This window comes from Phragmites australis, chromosome 5 (assembly GCF_958298935.1).
Source record: "Phragmites australis chromosome 5, lpPhrAust1.1, whole genome shotgun sequence".
Taxonomy (NCBI): Eukaryota; Viridiplantae; Streptophyta; class Magnoliopsida; order Poales; family Poaceae; genus Phragmites; species Phragmites australis.
This window is the reverse complement of record NC_084925.1, coordinates 24695038-24715504: the sequence shown is the minus strand read 5'-3', so window position 1 is coordinate 24715504 and position 20467 is coordinate 24695038. Positions and strand designations below refer to the sequence as shown.

The window sequence follows — 20467 nt, the reverse complement described above, 5'->3', positions numbered from 1 at the left end:
TCCTCACCCACCAATCAATCTGGTGATGATTGAACAACCGGAAGAACTTCTTCATATGGACAATGTTGGTCCCTCCTGGGTTCGTTGAGCGGGTGGGAAGTGGTATGTACTTGTTATTGTTCATCATTACTCTCGCAACTCTTGGGTCTTCTTTTTTGTAAGTAAGGACGAAGTGTTCTCACACTTTCGGAGCTTAGCTTTGAGATTGTTCAAAGAACTCCCATGTGCATTGAAAGCAATTTGTAGTGATAATGACACCGAGTTAGAGAACTATCTCTTTGATGCCTTTTGCCTTGAACATGACATTGGACATTAATTTTCTGCCCTACGTGTTCCTCAGTAGAATGGCGTAGTTGAAAAAAGAATATAACTTTGGTGGAGATGGCTAGGACGATACTCGATGAGCATATGACTCCTAGGAAGTTTTGGGCTGAGGCCATTAGCATAGCGTACTACATGTCAAATTAGATTTTGTTCCGCTCGATCTTGAATTTGACTTCTTATGAGCGCTTTGGGAGGAAGCCAAAGGTTTCACATTTGAGAATTTTCGGTTGTTGATGCTTCTTCCTAAAGCGTGGTAATCTCAACAAGTTCAAGTCGCGTTCTTCTGATGGTATTTTCTTGGGGTATTCTCTTTATAGTCATTCTTACAGGACTGATAATCTTGACACTAATACCATCATGGAATCCTATGAAATGGCTTTTGATGAAACAACCGCCTGTGATAGTGCTACCTTTGAGTGTGCAGGAGATCAGGAGATAAGAGAGAGCATCTTTGTAGATGATGACCTTTCAGCTCTAGGTGATAACGAGGATGATCCACTACTTTCCTCGACCACACTTGCTTCAGAGCTGGCTCTTGCTTCTACTCTAGTAGAGGGTCCTACACCCTTTACATCCACTTCAGCTGCTCTCGAGCCTGCACCACCTGTGTTTGAGAGGGAGGTTCTCTCACGACATGAGGCCCCTCAACATATTCAGCGGTGACATCCCCCACACATGATGAACAGACATCTCGATGAGAGGGTAACTAAGTCCAAGTCCTCTTCTCATACTCATTTTACTGATTCTGCATTCGTTGATTCTTTTGAGTCCCATGATATTGGACATGTTTTATTTGATTCAAATTGGGTTAATATCATACATGAAGAGTTAGAAATTTTTGAGAGAAACCAAGTTTGGGTCCTTGTAGAGCCACCTCTCAATGTTCACACCATATGCACAAAATGGGTTTTAAAAATAAACAGGGGGAGGATGGGTCGGTAGTGAGAAATAAGGCTAGACTAGTGGCTCAAGATTTCACTCAAATAGAGGGGATAGACTTTGGAGAGACCTTTGTACTGGTAGCTAGGGTAGAAGCCATTAGGATCCTTCTTGCTTTTGCGGCATCCTAGGGTCTCAAGCTGTATCAAATAGATATCAAGAGTGCGTTCCTAAATAGTTTCATACAGGAAGAGGTCTATGTCAAGCAACCCTAGGCTTTGAATACACCAAATACGCACATAGAGTACACAGGCTTCAGAAGGCTTTGTATGAGCTTAAGCAAGCACCTAGGGATTGACATGATAGGCTTAGGTCTTTCTTATTAGAGCATGGGTATATCATGGGGTTGGTTGATAAAACTTTATTCACTCTCAGGCATGGTAAAAATTTTCTACTTGATCAGATTTACATGGATGATATCATTTTTTTTTGCTCTTCTCATATACTTGTGGCCAAGTTTGCAGAAACTATAAGCATGGAGTTCAAGATGTTGATGATGGGCGAGCTCAACTTCTTTCTTGGACTTCAAATCAAGCAAAGCAAGTAGGATATATTCGTCCACCAGACTAAGTACATTAAGTAGCTACTGAAGAAGTCCGACATGAGCGACGTGAAGCCCTTGGTGACACCGATGGCTACCTCGATTGTGCTTGATCTGGATGAAGATGGTGAAGCGGTGGACCAACGGGAGTTCAGGAGCATAATTGGCTCCCTCCTGTACTTGATGGCAACAAGACTGAACATCCACTTCGTTGTCTGCCTCTATGCGCGCTTTCAAGCTTCACCAAGGACATCTCACCGCCAAGTGGTGAAACACATTCTGAGGTACCTCAAGCACACTCTCGAGTATGGACTCTGGTTTTCTGCTTTCTCTTCAAGGTTTTTGCAATGTGGATTTTGCTGGGTGTAGAATTGATAGGAAGAGTACTTCCGGTACGTGTTATTTCTTGGGTAATACTCTTGTGTGTTGATCTTCTCGCAAGCAGTCTAGCTTTGCTCAATCTATTACTGAAGCTGAATATGTAGCTGTCGCTAGCTGTTGCTCACAAATTTTGTGAATGATTGCTACCTTGAGGGATTTTAGGTTAGATTTAGGAGTGTGTCACTTTTGTGTAACAACACCAGTGTCATAAGCTTAGCCAATAATCCAATCCAGCACTCCAAAACCAAACAGATAGATGTGAGATTCTACTTTCTGAGAGACCACAATGAGAATGGGTATATAGACTTGAAATACATCGATACCCAACACCAGCTAGCCGACATCTTCACCAAGCCTCTAGATGCTACTAGATTTGCCTATTTTAGGGGATTGCTTGGTGTGTGCCATCCCTATGGCATTGTGTGAAGGGGAGTTGCCTTTGTATACACTCTATCTTATTTTTATTTTTTTGCATTTGCATTGCATCGCATCATGTAAGATAATCATAGTAGTTGAGCTTTAACTTGTATATCTTTAGCATTTTTTTATTACTAGACTTGAATTTGGACTAAGTTGAGTAGTTATGTGGAGCAAGCTTTTAATCTTAGTCTCCTCTATATGCTTTGACATTAAACATTTCAAGTAATCTAGTTTTCTTTAAAATAAAATTTGATAATTTTCTGAATCATGTAGACTATGAAATGCTACATTCTTGATTACTATGTTCGTAATTGTTTTGGCTTAGTCAATGCTTGTGTTAAGGCTAATTTAATAAATATCTTGCTCATGACTTCTTGGTTCAAGTTAATAGATTGAGGAATATTGCACTATGTTTCCTGTCTTTGTTAAATATTTAGCTCATAATAGAACCTTGAGGGAACATGTGTTCCTTATGTGACTCTACTTGAATTGATCTTGTGAAACTTTGCGGAAAATTAAATAACCTTGAAAAATCAAGTTTCTTGTGCCAAAATGTGATCTAATACGGTTGTCTTGAAGCCTCAAGGTGTTTGTCGTACCCAGTCGCGCAACACTTTACTTGGATAACAGACAGTTTGAGGATAAAAATAAAAGAAATGTGTCTAATTGCTCAATTTTGTTTTAAATCACTTGATCTAACTAAATCTTGGTTTCATATGTGAGTGTTTGCAAAGCCTACTGTCATGAATGCTTGTTTTCCTAGTTTGAGATTGGAGTTGGCTAGTTCTTAATACTTGTATTATCTCGACACTAGTGGATGCTTATGTGGTGGTTGCTTTGAACATGATTTGGCTATGTGAAATTAAATGTATCAAATAATTCTTTGGATTTATCTTATACAGCTTCATGTTCTTATGTCACTATTTCTTTTTTAATCTTTGTGCATTTGTGAGCTCCATCTTCTACTTTTCATAGCCTTTTGATATTTACTTATGAAAGCTCATTAGAATTACATGTTCATGCATTTTATAATGTTTTGTTCTTGTTGTTTGTATTGCCAAAGGGGGAGAAATGAATGAAAAATGGGAGAGATAAAAAATTGCAACAAATCAAAGAAAAATCTTGCATAAATGAAAAATATGCATTCATCAAGGGGGAGCATTTGATTTTGTTTTTTTGAGTTGTTATTGCTCTTTTGAGGTTTTTTGGATTTTTTCTGCCTCTCTTAGTCCTCATACAATATTTCTTATGCCAAGTGATAAGTTTTTGCTATTTCTTGAGTTTTTGGTCATTTGGATGAGTCTATTTTCTTCAAACCAAAATCTTTGTACTTTTGAGGTGTTGTCAATGCACTCATCAAGGGAAAGATTGAGAAACCAAGTTGAAATGTGTCTTAGTTTATATGTGACGAGTGATTGACAAGGTTGTCGATTTAGTTTTTTAAGTTTAGGATTGCTTGAGCTTGGTTTGAGCATTTTGATTATAGACTAACTAGAGTTGGAGTTGGAGAAATGTGTTTGCTTATCTCATGATGTGCAAGTGATGGATGCAACTTGGTAGTCAACGATGAGTGATTGGGTCTAAGTAGGTGCTTGGTGTCGGATGATTAAAGAGACCGGGCGAAGTTAAGGGTGATCGGGGCTAAGTAGGTGCTTGGTGTCGGATGATTAAGGAGACCGGGCGAAGTTAAAGGTGATCCTAGCTGTACATATGGAGGTCAAGCAAAGAATGAAACATAGGATGAAGATGACATGTTGACTAAATCAAGCGAAAGAGATGCTGATGCAAGTGTTAAGACGGGCCGAGGGATCGGGAGTGGGAGAGACTTGCCGATGGTTAGGATCGCAAGAAAGAGTACACATGTCCACATTAGAGCGCTTGTTTAAGGTGTAGGCAAGTGGCGAGTTACACTTTGAGAAGCGTGCAAAGGGTTTCACGGTTAGGCCTCAAAACCGTGGGAGAATTGGAGGAGAATGTGGTACTATCGCGAAGCTTTCATCGAGGCAAAACTAGATCGTTAAGACGTCGTGGCCATTCGATGGATGAAGCAAGAAATAAATCAAAATATCCTCAATGTTAGGTAGGAGTGTACTATAAGAGAAGTGTATTTTGGTAACAAGCTAGAAAACTTAGAGGTCAAGTTTTCTAGACCCATAAATAGAGGGGTAGGGCTATGGGAGAGTTTGAACTAGCCACTTGAGCCTTTTGTGCCACCCATTTGAAGGCCTAGTGCTAGGGTTTTAAAGGAGAGTAAAATGAGTGCTTAGCCTATTTAATAGGTAAAAGTTTTTGAGAGAAAAATCCTTGTAATTCGTCTAAAATAGGGCTGATCACTTTGAGTAATGAAGTTTATATTTTTGCATATGCTTGAATTCCCCTCCTAGTCTCTCTATATTGGGTCCCTTGTAAGTTTACAAGTTTTACTTTTTCTGTTGTGATTTTCTTCTTCTATTTGAGTTGCACTTTTTCCATCTTTGTGAAGTAATTCTTCTTATTGCTAGAGCCATAAACGTTCATATACTCATGTATTTGAGAAGGTTTTGAATCCCCTTATCTCTAGACCATCAACTTGAAGAGTTGCTTCTTTCAGTGGCTATCTTTTTGCTTTGTTATTCATTCATGTTTCAAGCTTTTGTGCATAAAGATACATGGAATGGTCTTGAATAGAGCCTATGGTTCATATTTCATCCGTGGAGTCATGTTGCGTTGGAACTTTCTTTCTCGCTTTATCTCTCTAAAGTTTATGCTTCTGTCTGTGCGTTTTTTAGTAGCGTTAGGTGAACAATGAGTAGACCATCTATTTCGCAAGAAATTTATAAGATGCATATTCACCTCCCTCTAGTCGCCTATCTCGATCCTACACATGTCTCAATGTCTTAATGGTCTATGCTAGCCACCTCTCCAACGCGACCCTTAGCTACCACCGTTGCCGACTATTTCTCTAGTAGTTGTTGACTCTTTCTCCGGTGCCCCCAATAGTTGTCATCGCAAGATTTGGCGCGCCCGATCTCCAGTCCTTTTTCCACTCCTTGTCCCTCTTCCACTTTCTTGCTCTTGCCTGTCGCGCGCCCATGCTTCCCCCTTGTCTTCTCCTTCACTAGAGTAGCTACGCAGTAGAATAAGTCACATAACAACAAAAGATGGGTAGCGCCCTTGCCCTAAGGTGACACCACAAAATATCCACATACGAGTAGTTGGCACTACTATTGCCCGTCGCCAACATCGACAAGCGTAAAGTAGCCAAAAACTAAATCTTCCTCACATGAAAAAGCAAACAAAGCATGTGAGTACAAAGGTACTCGCAAAACTTAATCCATAATGAGCACTTATAAATAGTCTGACTCCAAGTAGTATGCAATTGGATAAATTAGCAAGGACTCAACCAAAAGAGGTTAAATGAATTTATAATGCAAACACGATTGGACTCAAGTGTAAGCATCTACACCTAATAAAAACACCCTGGTATCCAGATATCATCAACATATCTTAACTGTAACTTGTACCATATCAACTCTTCATCAATATCACCATCTATGTCCCAACATTCCATCACAATATCCCAATATAAAACTCTAAAATTGATGTAAGTGGACAGAACATTTCATAACTGAGAGCGTGACAATTCAAATTATTTTTACACCCGACAGGTGTACATCTTTACCTACACAACACGAGGACCATTTGACTTGTGTCACCAACTAAAGTGCACATAAGGGGTACCCATGTCAACTTTTTCCAATTGAGTCCTGACCATTTAAATATGCACCTATAGGTGCGTAGGTCCACTAGGACTACTCCCGGAGCACCCTAGTTACGCCTAAAGGTGTGAAGGTAACTAGAATTACTCCTCAAGCAAACTAAATACCTCTACACACCTATTATGCCTACAACACTTTTACGATGTTACCTCTATAAGTCTATTATGCCTACGACACCATAGGCCCACAAGCCAAAAGGTCATAGCTACAAAAGGTATTCAGCTTATCTACTATTATATCGACATGTGGTAAGTACAGAAAATGCTAAAGCCAACTACACAACGGACGGTGCTTAAACGATTTAAGCGAGCCTACAACATCTGAGACTCCCTTCTCGAGCCATCCCTATTGCCCACCCGAATCTAGTCTCATCCTCACTAAAATACGCATCCCATCATCATCATTGTCTTTGTGAATAAAAATAAGCCCTAAGCTCACGAACGATGGTCGAACCACAGCTCGACTTCTACTGATGACCTAAGCCTTGCTAAGTATAACATATTCATTTTTAAGTTAGACTATTGAGTGTTATACCTAGGGTTACAATGGATAAAAGGACAACAATATCAAGGAAGGGCAATGCAACAATTAGGATCTACTCCTAAAAATCCAACCTCGACTGACTATTATGTATGATATACATATAACATACTTTATTAAATTAAAGACAACATATGATCCAAAGTAACGGGTAGAGTATGCTTAGATACTTGCCTTGATGCTTAGCTTGATCACAATCAATAGCAAAGGAATCTGGTTCACCCTCAATCACACTCGCGTTACCCTCCGGTCCTTCGTTTACTAAAGAAGAACGCATGCAATGAGGGACATAAAAGAGATGCCATGAAATATGCTACATGATGCATAACCATAAATGATGCATCATAAAAGCAGGCTAAGAGTACAAGACACGTGAAGGAACAAAGAAACTTCACGAACTAAACTTCATTGGAAAAACTAACAAGCATCTGGAAGTTTCGGGTCAGGCGGAACCTCCGAGTTGGGCCGGAATCTCAGGGTGGGGGTTCTCAGTCAAATCCTAACTCAAACCAATTCGGATCTTCTGGGTCAAGCCAGAACTTTTGGGTTGGGTCGGATTTTTCGGGTATTACTCCGAGTGAGGGTGCTCAGTTAATTCTAAAACGAATTACATGGAACCTCCGGGTATACTCGAAACTTCTAGGTTCTGGCAGATATGAACTTCGCGATGATTCTCGCAGTCGATTCAATGTGCATGTAAAACCGAACCCACCTAAACATATATAAGCACTAGTACCAGGGTTCTAAACTTAAATTACACACTAAACAACACAAATCTTGGGGTAGAACAGATTGGGCTCACCCGAAACTTCTGGGTTTCACCCGGAATCTCCGGGTTCTTGTAGAAAGGGGTTTTCCAATGATTTCTTTGCTGATTCATCTTGCATGTCAAAATCCAACCACATAAACATGCAAGGGCACTAAAGCATTGGTTCTAAACCTACCTTGCTCACTCCACAAGCTCGATTCACTAGTTCTAACTCATTCAAACATCTCTTCTAGCTCTACAGTCTCAAGAATGAAAATGCTCTTCACCACTTGCAACACAACTCCAAACCTATCCAAAACCGAGCTAAAACCATGCATTGCTACCATGGGGTCCTAGGATACTTACCCAAAGACCCTTGCCCAAGTTGGTGACCTTCAGGGAAGGAGAAAACAAATGAAAAGCTCGACGGAGAGGATGATAGAGCTGCTGAAAATGCAGTGAAGCAAGGTGACGAATTTGATTTGCAAAACCTACAAACCTTCATGTATGTAAGAAACTCTTGGATGGATAGAGAGCTAGAGAGGTGGGGAATGTAATGGGAATACATGCATACCTCACAATCCTGTACTTGAAGGGGAGATTTGAGGGAGAATGAGAGAGTGTTGAGAGAGGGAGGGGAGAGTGGCAGCTCTGCTCTTGCTACTCGGTTGGGTGAGTGAGGGTGAGAGGGAGGGAGGGGTGGGCTGCTGCTGCCCAAGAGAGGAAAAAGGTGGTGTGGCTGGTCAGATGGGTCCCACGTGTTGGAGAGACTAACAATATTATAGCTAAAAAATATTTCTATCCCTTCTCAATTCCTTCTCTCTTTTATTTACCCAAAAGACTAGGTGAGACTCAAACTAAATGAAAAGTCTAAGATCGGATATTTCATAACTCATAGAGAATTTCTAAACCACCAAAAAAATTAATAAACAATCAGAATACTTAACTATTAAATATGATGTTTAATGATATGATTAAGAAATTAGGACGTGACAATGACCATCCAAGATATGCTGATTTCTATGAAGGTTCCCATGTGGAGGTCAGCATCCGAGACATGAATGCTTGTCAAAGTTCACGTAGACAACATGTAACGTATGGAGAAAGGCAAGCATTGTGAGTCCAGTGTAACACAAGATTTGTGACTATACGGGACAAGGGACCTTCTGTCTCTTCAGAAGAAAATTCTACCGTAAGCTCACAAGACGCTAATGGCGTAGAGCCTCCAACTCAGTCAAATGTTACGAAAAACGGTAATGCTCTCATCTGTCTAATTTTTCCCCCACTTTCCAACACAAAATGTACGCTCATATACATGTTCTATTAATAGAAACCAAATGTTCAAATTCTCATGAATATACGTCTCTATTACAAAACACGTGAAAATATTTATCCCATTATAACGCATGGACTAACTGAGTCCTAATATACAAGACAAACATTCCGGTTCCACTGACGGAAGCATAGAACAGGACAGCACAGCACAGGCTGCTGCACGTGAACCAAACCAGCTGCACATGATCTCACTCACTGCCTTACATAATACCACAATACAATAACTTAAAGCATGCAAAAGATACATACTCCTATATAATTTTCGATCTCTGCGGAATCTAAGCATATATCTTCCTCTATCGCTCCTCTCTCCTCACAAGGAAAAGAATTTTTCGTTTGAAGAAACATGCATGGCATGACAGGTGCAGGCAGGGCCGGCGTCAGATACGGACGAGCACAAGCTAGGAGGAGTAGCTAGGCCAGGAGAGCATCGTCCGTATTACTATTATTATCCATGCACTTGCTTCCAAACCACACACCAAAAGAATATTGCACAGGCAGAAAACAAAACAAGCAGGCCAGTGGAGTGAACCACCCACATACATAAACGCTGGTGTATATGCTACCAAAGCAAGGGCATAATCCAGCAGCAACAACACACAACACATCTCCCTCTGCCTGGCATTTGGCATCAGATGAAAAGAAAAAAAGGGTCAGTCTCTCTGCATCTGGGTCCCACTAGCTGGAGAAGGTAAAAGAAAAATATAATAGAAAATGACACCCAGAAATACAGTAGTGAAAGGAAAAGAAATTCTAGAAATGGTTCTCCCATACATTTTGCAAATTGGCATACAATGTAGCAGGAATCAATGACAAGATTTGGGGACCTCTTTGCAAGAAAACTAGTTTTATGGAAGTTATACTGACACCTAGCCAGCCATTGGCTCCATGGCAGAGCTTGCCCATTTGCGAAGAGCACCCCCCCCCCCCGCCCTACAATTAGTGAATCGCACGGCGACGGGCGGGGGCGAGCTAGATCAGGCATAGTCGTTGCGGCTGAGGTGGAGGAGGCCGGAGCTGCCGCACTTGGGGCACACGTCGGCGCGCTTGGGCACCATAAAGTACATGAAGCACGCGCGGCACCCGGCTGCGACGAGGACGTGCCCGGCGCCGATGGCGCTGCCGTTGTCGCCGGAGGCGGACTCGTCGGTGGGCGAGAAGGACGAGAGCGTGGACGAGACGGCGGAGCCACGGCTGCTGCCGGTGCTACTGGAGCTGCTGCTCGTGGTGCTGCTGCTGCTCTCGGCCTCCTCGTCGTCGTCCTCGCCGTCCCCCTCCTCGTTGTCGTAGCCGCTGTCGGCGGCCACGGCGCCCACGGACGACACGGAGGTGTAACCCGACGAGGGGGTGGAGTCGCGGCGTGTGCGCGCCGAGCGGCGCGACGCCGACGACGTAGAGCGCCGCGTCGGCGAGAAGGCCGACGTGCGCGGGTCGACGGTCGTGCGGGTGCCGTCCTCCCAGTTGATGTAGTACACTTGCCCCGTCTGCACAAATCAGCTCAGATATGCAGATGCACATTACTACGCGTAGTTTCTTTGAGCATGCAAGAAATGGGAGAATGTCGTATGAATGATATGCATGTAGACTACTAGATGAAAGAAATCTGCAAGTACACATTTGGACAGTCTGCAAGTGCAATTAATGCTGCAGTAGTTGCTTAAGTGACCATGAAAAAAGGTTAAATGACAACTTAATTGATGCACACAATGCAGACCAAAACTCTGGATCAAATGCCATATTATCTTTGTTTTATTTTGTTTGTCTGTTTATACTACAAAAACTAGTGGGCACTATGCAGGTATCCAGGAACAGATTGCAGGGCAGCTGGGCAGAGCTGGAAAGAAAGAACCACCGCACCTTCATAGATCATTTTGGGGGAAAGCTTTTCAGCAAAAGCTTGCTGATGGAAAGACTTTTGAGTATGATGTACATTTGCTCTGATCTTTGGGATTTGAATATACTGTTTAGACCAAATAAAAATGCTTTCTTTTTTGATACTCTGAATTTCTGGTGGAGAGAAGATGAAAGTAAATGGGGACATTTTGAGCTGTATATTAGGACAACCTTCTCAGTTAATCACGTGTTTGTTCAGAATAAAGAGGGTAAAAAAAGCAAGACATGGGCTCCAATGTAAAGATTTCTCTGCAGTGGAAAGCACTTGCGCAGTTGATTCAGCTTGGTGATTACGGTCAGGACCAACAGAGCACTGTGGTCCTGAAGAAATCTGTAGCGAAATTTAGAGTTTCAGATAGAGACAGATTAAAAAGGACCGGATCCGCAGGGATATGTCAGGATTAAGAAGACAAACAGATCTGAACTCGCCTTAATTAGTTTGTTCAATATGAAATTGGGAGAACAGAACACGCAGATGGAACAAGAAAATGGCGAGCCCGTTCAATCAATGCTGAAAGACCGAATCTTTCTGAAGGCTGAACCCGGAACAAAGAAGCTTTTTATTTTTTATAGAAGTGATAGAAAGAGGAAGATCAAAGAATCTCAAGAAGTCTGTGGCCAAACAATCTGGTACCTGAAATCTGTGGCCAAACAATCCTTAAAACACACAGGAATGAACAAGGAGGAAGACGGAGAAGGAGCTGATCTGAACTGGGGGGAAAGAATCCAAGAATAAACGAACAAAAGAGGGGGAGCAGGCGGACAAAAGGGGAGCGAGCGAGTTAATGAAGGGAATCCCCATCCGGTTTGTTTGCCATTTTCGCCATTAATGATCGAATGATTGATCCATCCATTCCAAAGGAACCCAAAACGCGCCGCCGGCAGCCACCTACCTCGGAAGCTGTTTGCCATTTATGGCCAAATGATTGGGAAACCCACGCTCTCCCGCCTCGGCCATGGTCTCTAACGTCCTGCCTGCTTCTTCTTGGCACCCATGGAGGAAGAGGGAGGGAAGGAAGGAGTCCGCGTGCATCGACATGTAACAACGTACCTGGATGTCGAGGCACTGCTCCCAGTGGTACGGCAGCGCGACGTCGGAGTTGAGCTCGACGGTGACGCCCTCGCTGTCGTCGCCGCCCTCGCCGCCGCAGCGCCTGCCTCCGCCGCCCTGGCGCCGCCCGCCTCCGCCACCACCGCCGCCGTTGAGGGAGCAGTGGCGCAACGAGGAGGCGATCATCTCGATGTTGGGCGCAGTAGTCATCAAGGCCAGGGTGTGGGTGGGGCTGGGGCGCCCCCGCCGGCCGCGCAAGAAGGGAGCGGAGTTGAGAAGAGGGGAAGGGAAAGGAGGTTGGTTGCTTTTCGCTGCGGTGGTGTTGTGTCTGCGTGTGGGGCAACGCGACGCTATTTGCTATGTACGCGGCAGCGAGGGGAGGGGAGGGTCACTGGCCTGCCTGTCTTTGCTTGGTTTAGTATCTTTGGTTGATCTCTTCTTTTGTTTCCCTTATTTTGCAATGGTTTTTGAGGCAGGGCTATTCAGTTAGGACTGGGCTGTTTGCAATAGGCAGGGCTATTCAGTTAGGACTGGGCTGTTTGCGTATTGCAAGATCTTACGATGCTACGATCCCACATAGCCGGCATGACACGATTGATCCGTGTGGATCTTAATTTAATAGAATCGTGACCCTAGATGTAGGATCAAGTAGAATTGCATACTATCCTATAGAATCAGTAAGATCATAGAAAAATCTAAAAATAGATAATATATTAGGTCATATTTATAAAAATAGATAATATAATGTTGTATTTATAAATATAGCAATTGTATTCGGTATGTGGTGTGCCAAAATCAAGTTTTTGATACACGGTGTGCCGAAAACATATGTGATAAATAGTATTCGGCACACGATGTGCCGAATACGTGGAACCTCAAGCGTCACACATGTGCCGAATACGCCTAGATGCCCTGTATTCGGCACATGGTATGTCAAATACAAGTAACAATGCCATATTCGACATACCATATACCAAGAACGGTATGCTCCCTGTCTTGTCTGTCAGCTAGCTTCCTCCCTCATTGAGTGCAGTGTGCTTCTATCGGTCAGCTCCCTATATCAAATTCGGTGAAAGCATAGCTCGGTCATATCGATCCACTAGCTTACAATAATGAAGATGCATGCATGCATGATTGCTATAATTTGGTGAAACCACAGCTCGATCATATTGATCTATCGGCCTATAATAATAGATATGTATGCATGCAGGATTGCGGGTGCATTATTGATTGCAGGATCGCTTGATCATGCAAGCTCTCGTTTTCAAAATACATTTAGGAAACAATAGCCTTTCGAATTATTGGTTGATTAGTTGGGTAACTCTACCCCACACATTACCAAATTGGTGTTTCTTTTGCGCAAAAAATGTATTATTTTTCATGTGTGATCACAATGGATGGATGTAGCCGAATTTGTCAAATTTACATTTATTAGTGTTTATTCTTCTAAAAATATATGAATATTCCATCACAACAGTTTGCTACGTGGAGAATTTATTCATCTTTGACATGAATGAATAAAGTTGGTTAAATGTTAGATTCCATCTTGATCAACCGATGAGACTTTGACAAAGTCTATTGGAATGAGGACCCCAAATCAAAGAGGAATGAATATATTAGTTTAGGGTCGCTATCATTCTACGTGATATGCGAGGGAAGCTCTATCTTTTTGGGTTTAAATTTCAAGCGCCCAACACCTTCTCTATCTCATGATCTAATTGAATCGTGTTGTGATCGTGCCTTTGCCTAAAGTTGACGTCAAAGTAGAAAAAGATCGCAAGAGATTGCTTAAGCCACAAACAGTATCATCATATACCTAGTGTATAGCTGTTGAATACCTAGATCATCTCAAGATAGCGGTGGAAAGTGGCGACGCAAATTAGTAAAAGAATGCATGTTGTACCAGTCAATGCTATCAGGGTAAGATGGTTATCGTCTCCGAGGTGATGATGAAAAATTGTAAGGATGAGTACAAGCAAATCTACCATCATCTTCAGGGTCATCAGTGTCCTTCGGAGATAGGAGCCTTGGAGGGAGGGGTCATTGTGGCATAAAATTATCGTCGTCGTTGTCATTTTGAGCTATCACGGTAAGAGCACGTCTTATTTCCTTATTGGTTGTATGTCATCTCGATGTGGTGAGTCAGCATCCTCTTGTAGTGTTCCTTGAACATTCTCATGTATTGTTGTTGGAACGTCGAGGTATTGGTGGCATGACATCACCATCCTCATCATTTTTTCATTGAATAGTAGGGGACGCCCATGTACCACTTAGGTTCGCTGATCTTCATCGTCTTCTATGTGAACCAGGCATCACACTCCCGCCGAATAGCATATATATCACCAAAAAGTTTGGGATGTCTTTGTTGATCAACTCTGCGTTTTCCAAGAACACCTAACACAAAAGAGGAGCATTCGAATCAATGAAAAAAAGATAAATAGAGTGACCAAATAGAAAATAACGAATCTGAATATGTAATACATACTAGTCGGGAAACATCACTATCTTTCTTTACCTCCTAGAGAAACCTAACGCAGAAGGATGGTTGGCTAGTTCGCACACCCTGAGATACCTTTGATGTCACTCGTGCAAGAGGGTTCTAAGGTCATCGGTGGTTACATGTTGGAGCGGAGCGGTTAACGCAGAACAGAAGGGTCTTGCATGAAATTTGGACACGACTTCAATTAGGTTGTTCTCCTTGAAGGAACCATCCTTCCCATCACGCATAACCCGTAAGGAGGCATTAAGTGTTATATCGATTGTTGTAAGTATCCATGGAAAGTATGTACTAGAAGATCCCACCATAGATTTATTGATATTTGATTGCAATGTTCTGTCTCTATACCAAAGCGCGAATCCCTGATTATTTAAGAAAAATTAAACAAGCATTAAATATCATAATTAACATGTAACAATACTTAATAAATAACTAATAAATAAAGTTATATGTCATAATTATTTGATAAATATTAAATAAATTAAAAGTAAATACATTAACAATACAGTGAATAAAACATAATAGAAATGACTATGATAATAAAGTGAATAATACATGTGTCATGAATAAGTACAAGTGCATCGAACAACTGAACTGGTTACTCAATAACGACGACGCCACACGTAATTCCCACGAGTGTAAGCGTCTGGCGGGTGTGTGACCCCTATCCTAGCGGCCTACGCTGACCCTTGCCATGTGTACCCTTGCTCGTCATCATCATTGTCCTACCTTATGGGACTCCCACTAAACGTGTATCCAGACCTGCTAACTCGGCCCTGCATGTACCATGATGAAGGATCCTCATGCACAACCGTGGACACCTCTAATACGTGCTCTGATGGAGTCCGATGTGTCGAAGGCTCACTTTACGGGCACCACTGTGAACCCCCAGGTGTATTTGGATATTACGGGTAATATCCGCTGAGGAGCTCAATGAAGCTGGCAACCTACACTGTGGTAGTCCAGTCAAAATAATGCATGTTGTTTTAGTTAGGCGTCTGCCGCGTGCAGTCAATGATGTCTTCATGATGAGTCGATGCTACAGGCAGAGGTACCATCGTAGTCTAAGGAGGTTCGTCCACTGCGGGGGTTGTGAACCTAGTGTACACTACTCGGGCTCAAGAGCCACCATGCACTCCTCGGCCTTAACACGGGAACGTGACACATGATGCTCCGCATCTGAAGGTGCCTCTTGCGACTGTGCCTGGATGGGTTCCTCATGAGCACTGGACAAGTGCATGCTGTGGGAGGCACGTGACGGGTCCTTGGCTGGTAGGTCGTACCCCTTCCAACACGGGGCACAACCACCTAGACCACATATAGCGGACATCAAGCGGGACCCTCTCATCCTCATGTAGTCTTGGAGAGGGTTCCGATCCCTCCACGTTGATGACCTACTTGCTTCCCCACAAGTTTGCTCCGCATGCGTATGCATCTCATATGTCTCTTCGGTCTATATAAGATGAGGGTCATATCAATAATATGGAGGTTTAACCAATTAAAATCGTTAGAAGTACCGCATCACTTACCACAACATGAAGAAGGTAGGCAGGATCCTCAGGGAAGGGTCTGGGGTCGGCTCTACAAGTCATGTGAGTAAGGTGGCCTGCGTGCGCGGATTGTACCATGAAAGGTACTCCTAATACATAGCATCGTCATATTGTCTAGCAGAAACGATGATATCCACCACGACTGACTCCGTCCACCTCTCTATCTGCTTAGCATTTACAGATGCCTAGTCCTACATGCCTCCGCTCCTTTGTGCGCTCCTCCTGTACATGATATAAATAGTTATAACTTCTTAACATGGATCACCTAAGTAGGGTTGAAAATGGGCGGGAAAAATCCCGTCCCGTCCCGTCCCATTTTCTACTTTTAACCCGACCGATTTCGTATTTTCGGAATTATGCGAAAACGGCTCGAAAACGGGAAAGTGCATGCCAAAACGGGATCGAAAACGATATCTCTGTTATCCCGACCGTATTTTCGAAATACCATATTTATTCGGGATTTTTCCACCGAAATCATGTTTTTAATTTTAGCCCAGCCCAGCCCACAGCCCACAGTCCCACACGGCCACACCATGTCCACAAACCACAGGCCGCACTCCGGCTGGCGGCTGGACCGGCTCTGCAGTTCCGGCCAGGGCCAGATCTACCGATCTGGCGATCCCCACTCCCCAGCCGATGTCGTAAGCCAGAACGCCGCCCGTCTCCCGCCCCCAGGCTGCGCTGCCCGTCGCCTCGTCCCCAGGCAGCGTCGCCCGTCGCTCGTCGCCCCATCCCCAGGAAGCGCTGCCCATCGGCCGTCGCCCGTCCCCAGCCTGCGCAGCTGCGTTGCCCGTCGGCCGTCGCCCGTCCCCAGCCTGCGCAGCTACGCCGCCTGTCGCCCCGTCCCCAGCCTGCACCGGCCGCTGTCCACAGCCTGTGTCGCCTATCTCCCGTCCCCAGGCTGCGCCGGCCGTCGCCCCGTCTCCAGGCTGCATCGGCCGTCGCCCCGTCTCCAGGCTGTGTCGGCCGTCGCCCGTGCCCAGCCTGCATCGCCCGTCGCCCCATCTCTAGTCTGCGTCGGCCGTCTTCCGTGCCCAGCCTGCGTCGCCCGTCGCCCCATCCCCAGCCTGCGCCGGCCGCCGTCCACAGCCTGCGTCGCCTGTCTCCCGTCCCCTGGCTGCGCCGCGCCGCCGCCCGTCTCCTGTCTCTAGGCTACACCACTCGTCAGTCGTCCCAAGCGGCAGCGCCATCCCCAGCCAGGTGGCCAACGCGAGGAGCAGTGGTTCGGCCGGGCCTCCGACAGTCCCGACACTCAGCAGTCAGCACGCCGTCTTCCTTCAGAATGGACCTTTCAGAAGGTATCTATAGTGTATATTTAACTTTGAATTTTCATTGAAAAATACTATATCAGAATGGACAAGGGAATTATCACAACTGTTATAGAGGTTTTTGAAGAAATCCATAGTCCATTTCTAAATGTGATCCTTCGTTCTGAAACTAAGTATTGGAAGATGACTCATGTTGAACAACAGCAGGTAAAGTAATAAGTGTACTACCAAATTCAAATGTTTTAAACATAACAGAGGCTTTGAAAATTACAGATATGACAATACTTTAAATCAATTCATCACTTGGCAAAGTATAACTCATGGATATTTGTCTTTGTTTGATCTATAATATATTGCAGGATGTAAGAGGCCTGCAAATGTGAGTGTTACAGCTAGCTCAACTCCTGCAGCATCTGAAAGTGAGAGGAGTTCTGTGCCAAGTGAAGATGCACATAGAACTATTGGCAGTGGCACTGGTGATGTAGTTGCAACTCCAGATGTTGTTTGTATTGATGAGCAAGAGGAAGAGCAACCTCAGCTTACTGTAAAGAGACAAAAGAAGTGCACATCTGAAGTCTGGCAGTACTTTACCAAGAAAAAAAGAGATAGTAGTGGTGAACGGGCAGAAGTTTGAGCAGTTGTGGGGGTATTGCAATTTTCCAAATTGCAAGAGCAAATATAGAGCTGAGAGCAACCATGGAACCACTGGATTTAAGAACCATCTAAAGTCAGCACATAGTATTGTAAAAGGACAACAATAGCTCAAAGTTGGTAAAGATCATGGAAGTGACATTACTCATGTTCAGACTTACAGGTATGATCAAGAAGCTAGCGTAAAGAAATTTTACTTGGCAATAACTATGCATGAGTACCCTTTCAATATAGTTGAGCATGAATATCTTGTTGATTTCATTAAGTCCCTGCGCCCAAGCTTTCCAATCAAGTCTCGTGTCACTATTAGAAAAGAAATAATGGATATATATTTGAAAGAAAAGGAGAAGTTGTATGCATACTTTAAAACTGTCCATTGTCAATTTAGTGCAACCATGGATATGTGGCCATCATGTCAGAATAAATCATACATGTGTGTCACCATTCATTGGATAGATGAAGATTGGCATATTCAGAAGAGAATTATTGGTTTCTTTCATGTGGAAGGACGGTATACTGGTGAAAGGTTGTCAGAGACCTTCACTGAAGTTATGGTTAGATGGTACATTGAGAAGAAATTGTTTGCTTTGACTTTGGATAATGCTAGTGCAAATGAAGTAGCAGTCAATGATATAATTTCCGATCTCAATGTGAATGTTCATGCTTCTTTAGTTTGTGAAGGTCTATTTTTTCATGTGAGATGTGCCTGTCATATACTTAATCTGGTTGCTATAGATGGATTGAAAGTAATTTTAGGAACAATTGACAAAGTAAAAGCACTTGTGCTAGCTGTGAAAAGCTCTCCATTGCAGTGGGAGGAACTTATGAAGTGTGTTACTGAGTCTGGATTGGACACATCGAAGGGTTTCTCACTTGATGTTTCAACAAGGTGGAATTCAACCTATCTGATGCTGAGGGATGCCTTGTACTACAAGGCTACTTTTGTGAGGCTTAAGTCTTCAAATCGCTGTAAGTATGAGAAAATATCTCCATCTCCTGCTGAATGGAACAAGGCACTACAACTTTTTCAATACTTGAAGAAATTCTATGATCTTACTAACATTCTCTCTGGTACTGCATATCCAACTGCAAAATTGTTTTATAGAGGTTTTTGTGAGATTAAGGTTTTGCTTGCTGAATGGTGTGTTCATGAGGACAATACTATTAGTGAAATGGCAACTGCTATGAGTACAAAGTTTGAGAAATATTGGAAGAAATCCAACATTGCTCTTGCTGTGGCATGCTTCCTTGATCCTAGGTACAAGAAAAAGTTAATAGAATTCTATATGAAGAAGTTCTATGGTGATATGTATCAAGTTGAACTTGATGAGATTGTTAGTGTGATAAAGAAATTGTATCAATCTTATGTTACTTCTGCACCTTCATCTTCAACAACAAAGAGTAAAGCACATGAAACTTGTAACACAGGTGATGTGTTAATGGAAAATGTAGATGATGAACTAGAAAGCTTCTTATATGATACAAGTGAACCTGATATGTACAAGTCAAATGAGTTGAAGAAATACATGTCAGATCCACTTTTGAAGATTAGTGGTGAATTTGATATTTTAGCATGGTGGAAGAATAAGAGAGAAGAGTATCCTATTCTTTCACAAATTGTTTGTGATGTGATGGCCATACAAGTATCAACAGTTGCATCTGAGTCTGCTTTTAGTGCTGGTGGTCGTGTCATTGATCCTTACCGTAGTCGTCTTGATCCAGAGATGGTAGAAGCTTTGATTTGTACTAAAGATTGGGTAAAGGCCGCAAGAAAAGGTGATACTTTATTTAGTTACAATTGTGCAAGGATTGATTTTTTTTTTCATTTACTAATGTAACTGTTTATTGGCTTTGTCTTTCGCTTTTAATTTTTTCAGATTCTAACAATGTTGCTTCAATTGTGAGTGATCTTGAGGTTCTGTCTACTGCCATGGCTAATAAAATGTTGATTGAGGTATGTTCCATAAAATATGCAATATCGTTGCTTCAATTTTAGTGATCTTGAGGTTATGTCTACTCTATGGCTAATAATGTTGCTTCAATTTTAGTGCTGCTCATTCTCATGTTCTGCATGTTTGAAATGTAGGAGAATGAGAATGAGGAGAAAGAAGAAACAGAAAGTGATCCAGATATGATGAATGATGCTGATGAGTGATGAGCTGTCGGCTACGTGGAAGAATATTTGTTTATGTATTTTGCACTTTCGCTATCCTATATTCCTATTAGGCTATTATTGTGACTATATTGTGTTGGTGTGTCAATTTTCTATTTGTGACTCATATGTCATTATGTGAACGAATATGGTTGAATGTGGTGTACTAGTGTGATAGTATTCAAACATTTAGTGTATGAAAATTGATCGGTTATGTCCGGTTTGAATTACCGGTTCCCGACCGATACCGACGTGTTTCCGTTCGGTTTAATCCGTTTCCGATATCCCGACATTTCCGAGTTCATTCCCGTTTTCGACTTTCCCGTTTTCGATTCCGTTTTCGAGATAAAATGTGAAAGTGAAAACGGTTAGAGGGTTTTCCCGACCGTTCCCGTCCGTTTTCAACCCTACACCTAAGG

The 20467-nt window shown here is 42.9% G+C and overlaps 2 protein-coding genes across 2 annotated transcripts; one reads left to right on the top strand and one right to left on the bottom strand.

Moving 5' to 3' along the window:
• Positions 1-9508: 9508 nt before the first annotated feature.
• Positions 9509-12347, bottom strand: LOC133918995 (protein CURLY FLAG LEAF 1-like). Its single transcript, XM_062363173.1, has 2 exons — positions 11931-12347; positions 9509-10470 (listed from the first exon to the last, which is right to left on the bottom strand). Exons 1-2 carry the CDS (start codon positions 12138-12140, stop codon positions 9964-9966), a joined length of 717 nt encoding a protein of 238 aa, XP_062219157.1. The 5' UTR covers positions 12141-12347; the 3' UTR covers positions 9509-9963.
• Positions 12348-16510: 4163 nt separating this feature from the next.
• On the top strand, positions 16511-17128 carry LOC133917885 (pistil-specific extensin-like protein). Its single transcript, XM_062361712.1, has one exon. It carries the CDS (start codon positions 16511-16513, stop codon positions 17126-17128), a length of 618 nt encoding a protein of 205 aa, XP_062217696.1.
• The last annotated feature ends 3339 nt before the right edge of the window (positions 17129-20467 follow it).

Bases quoted from the DNA above. Each gene is read 5' to 3' on its own strand.
- LOC133918995 (XM_062363173.1), bottom strand. From the start codon at position 12,140: ATGACTACTGCGCCCAACATCGAGATGATCGCCTCCTCGTTGCGCCAC. The intron at 10,471-11,930 runs GTACGTTGTTAC...TGATTTGTGCAG, and splicing joins AGCAGTGCCTCGACATCCAG to ACGGGGCAAGTGTACTACAT.
- LOC133917885 (XM_062361712.1), top strand. From the start codon at position 16,511: ATGTCCACAAACCACAGGCCGCACTCCGGCTGGCGGCTGGACCGGCTC.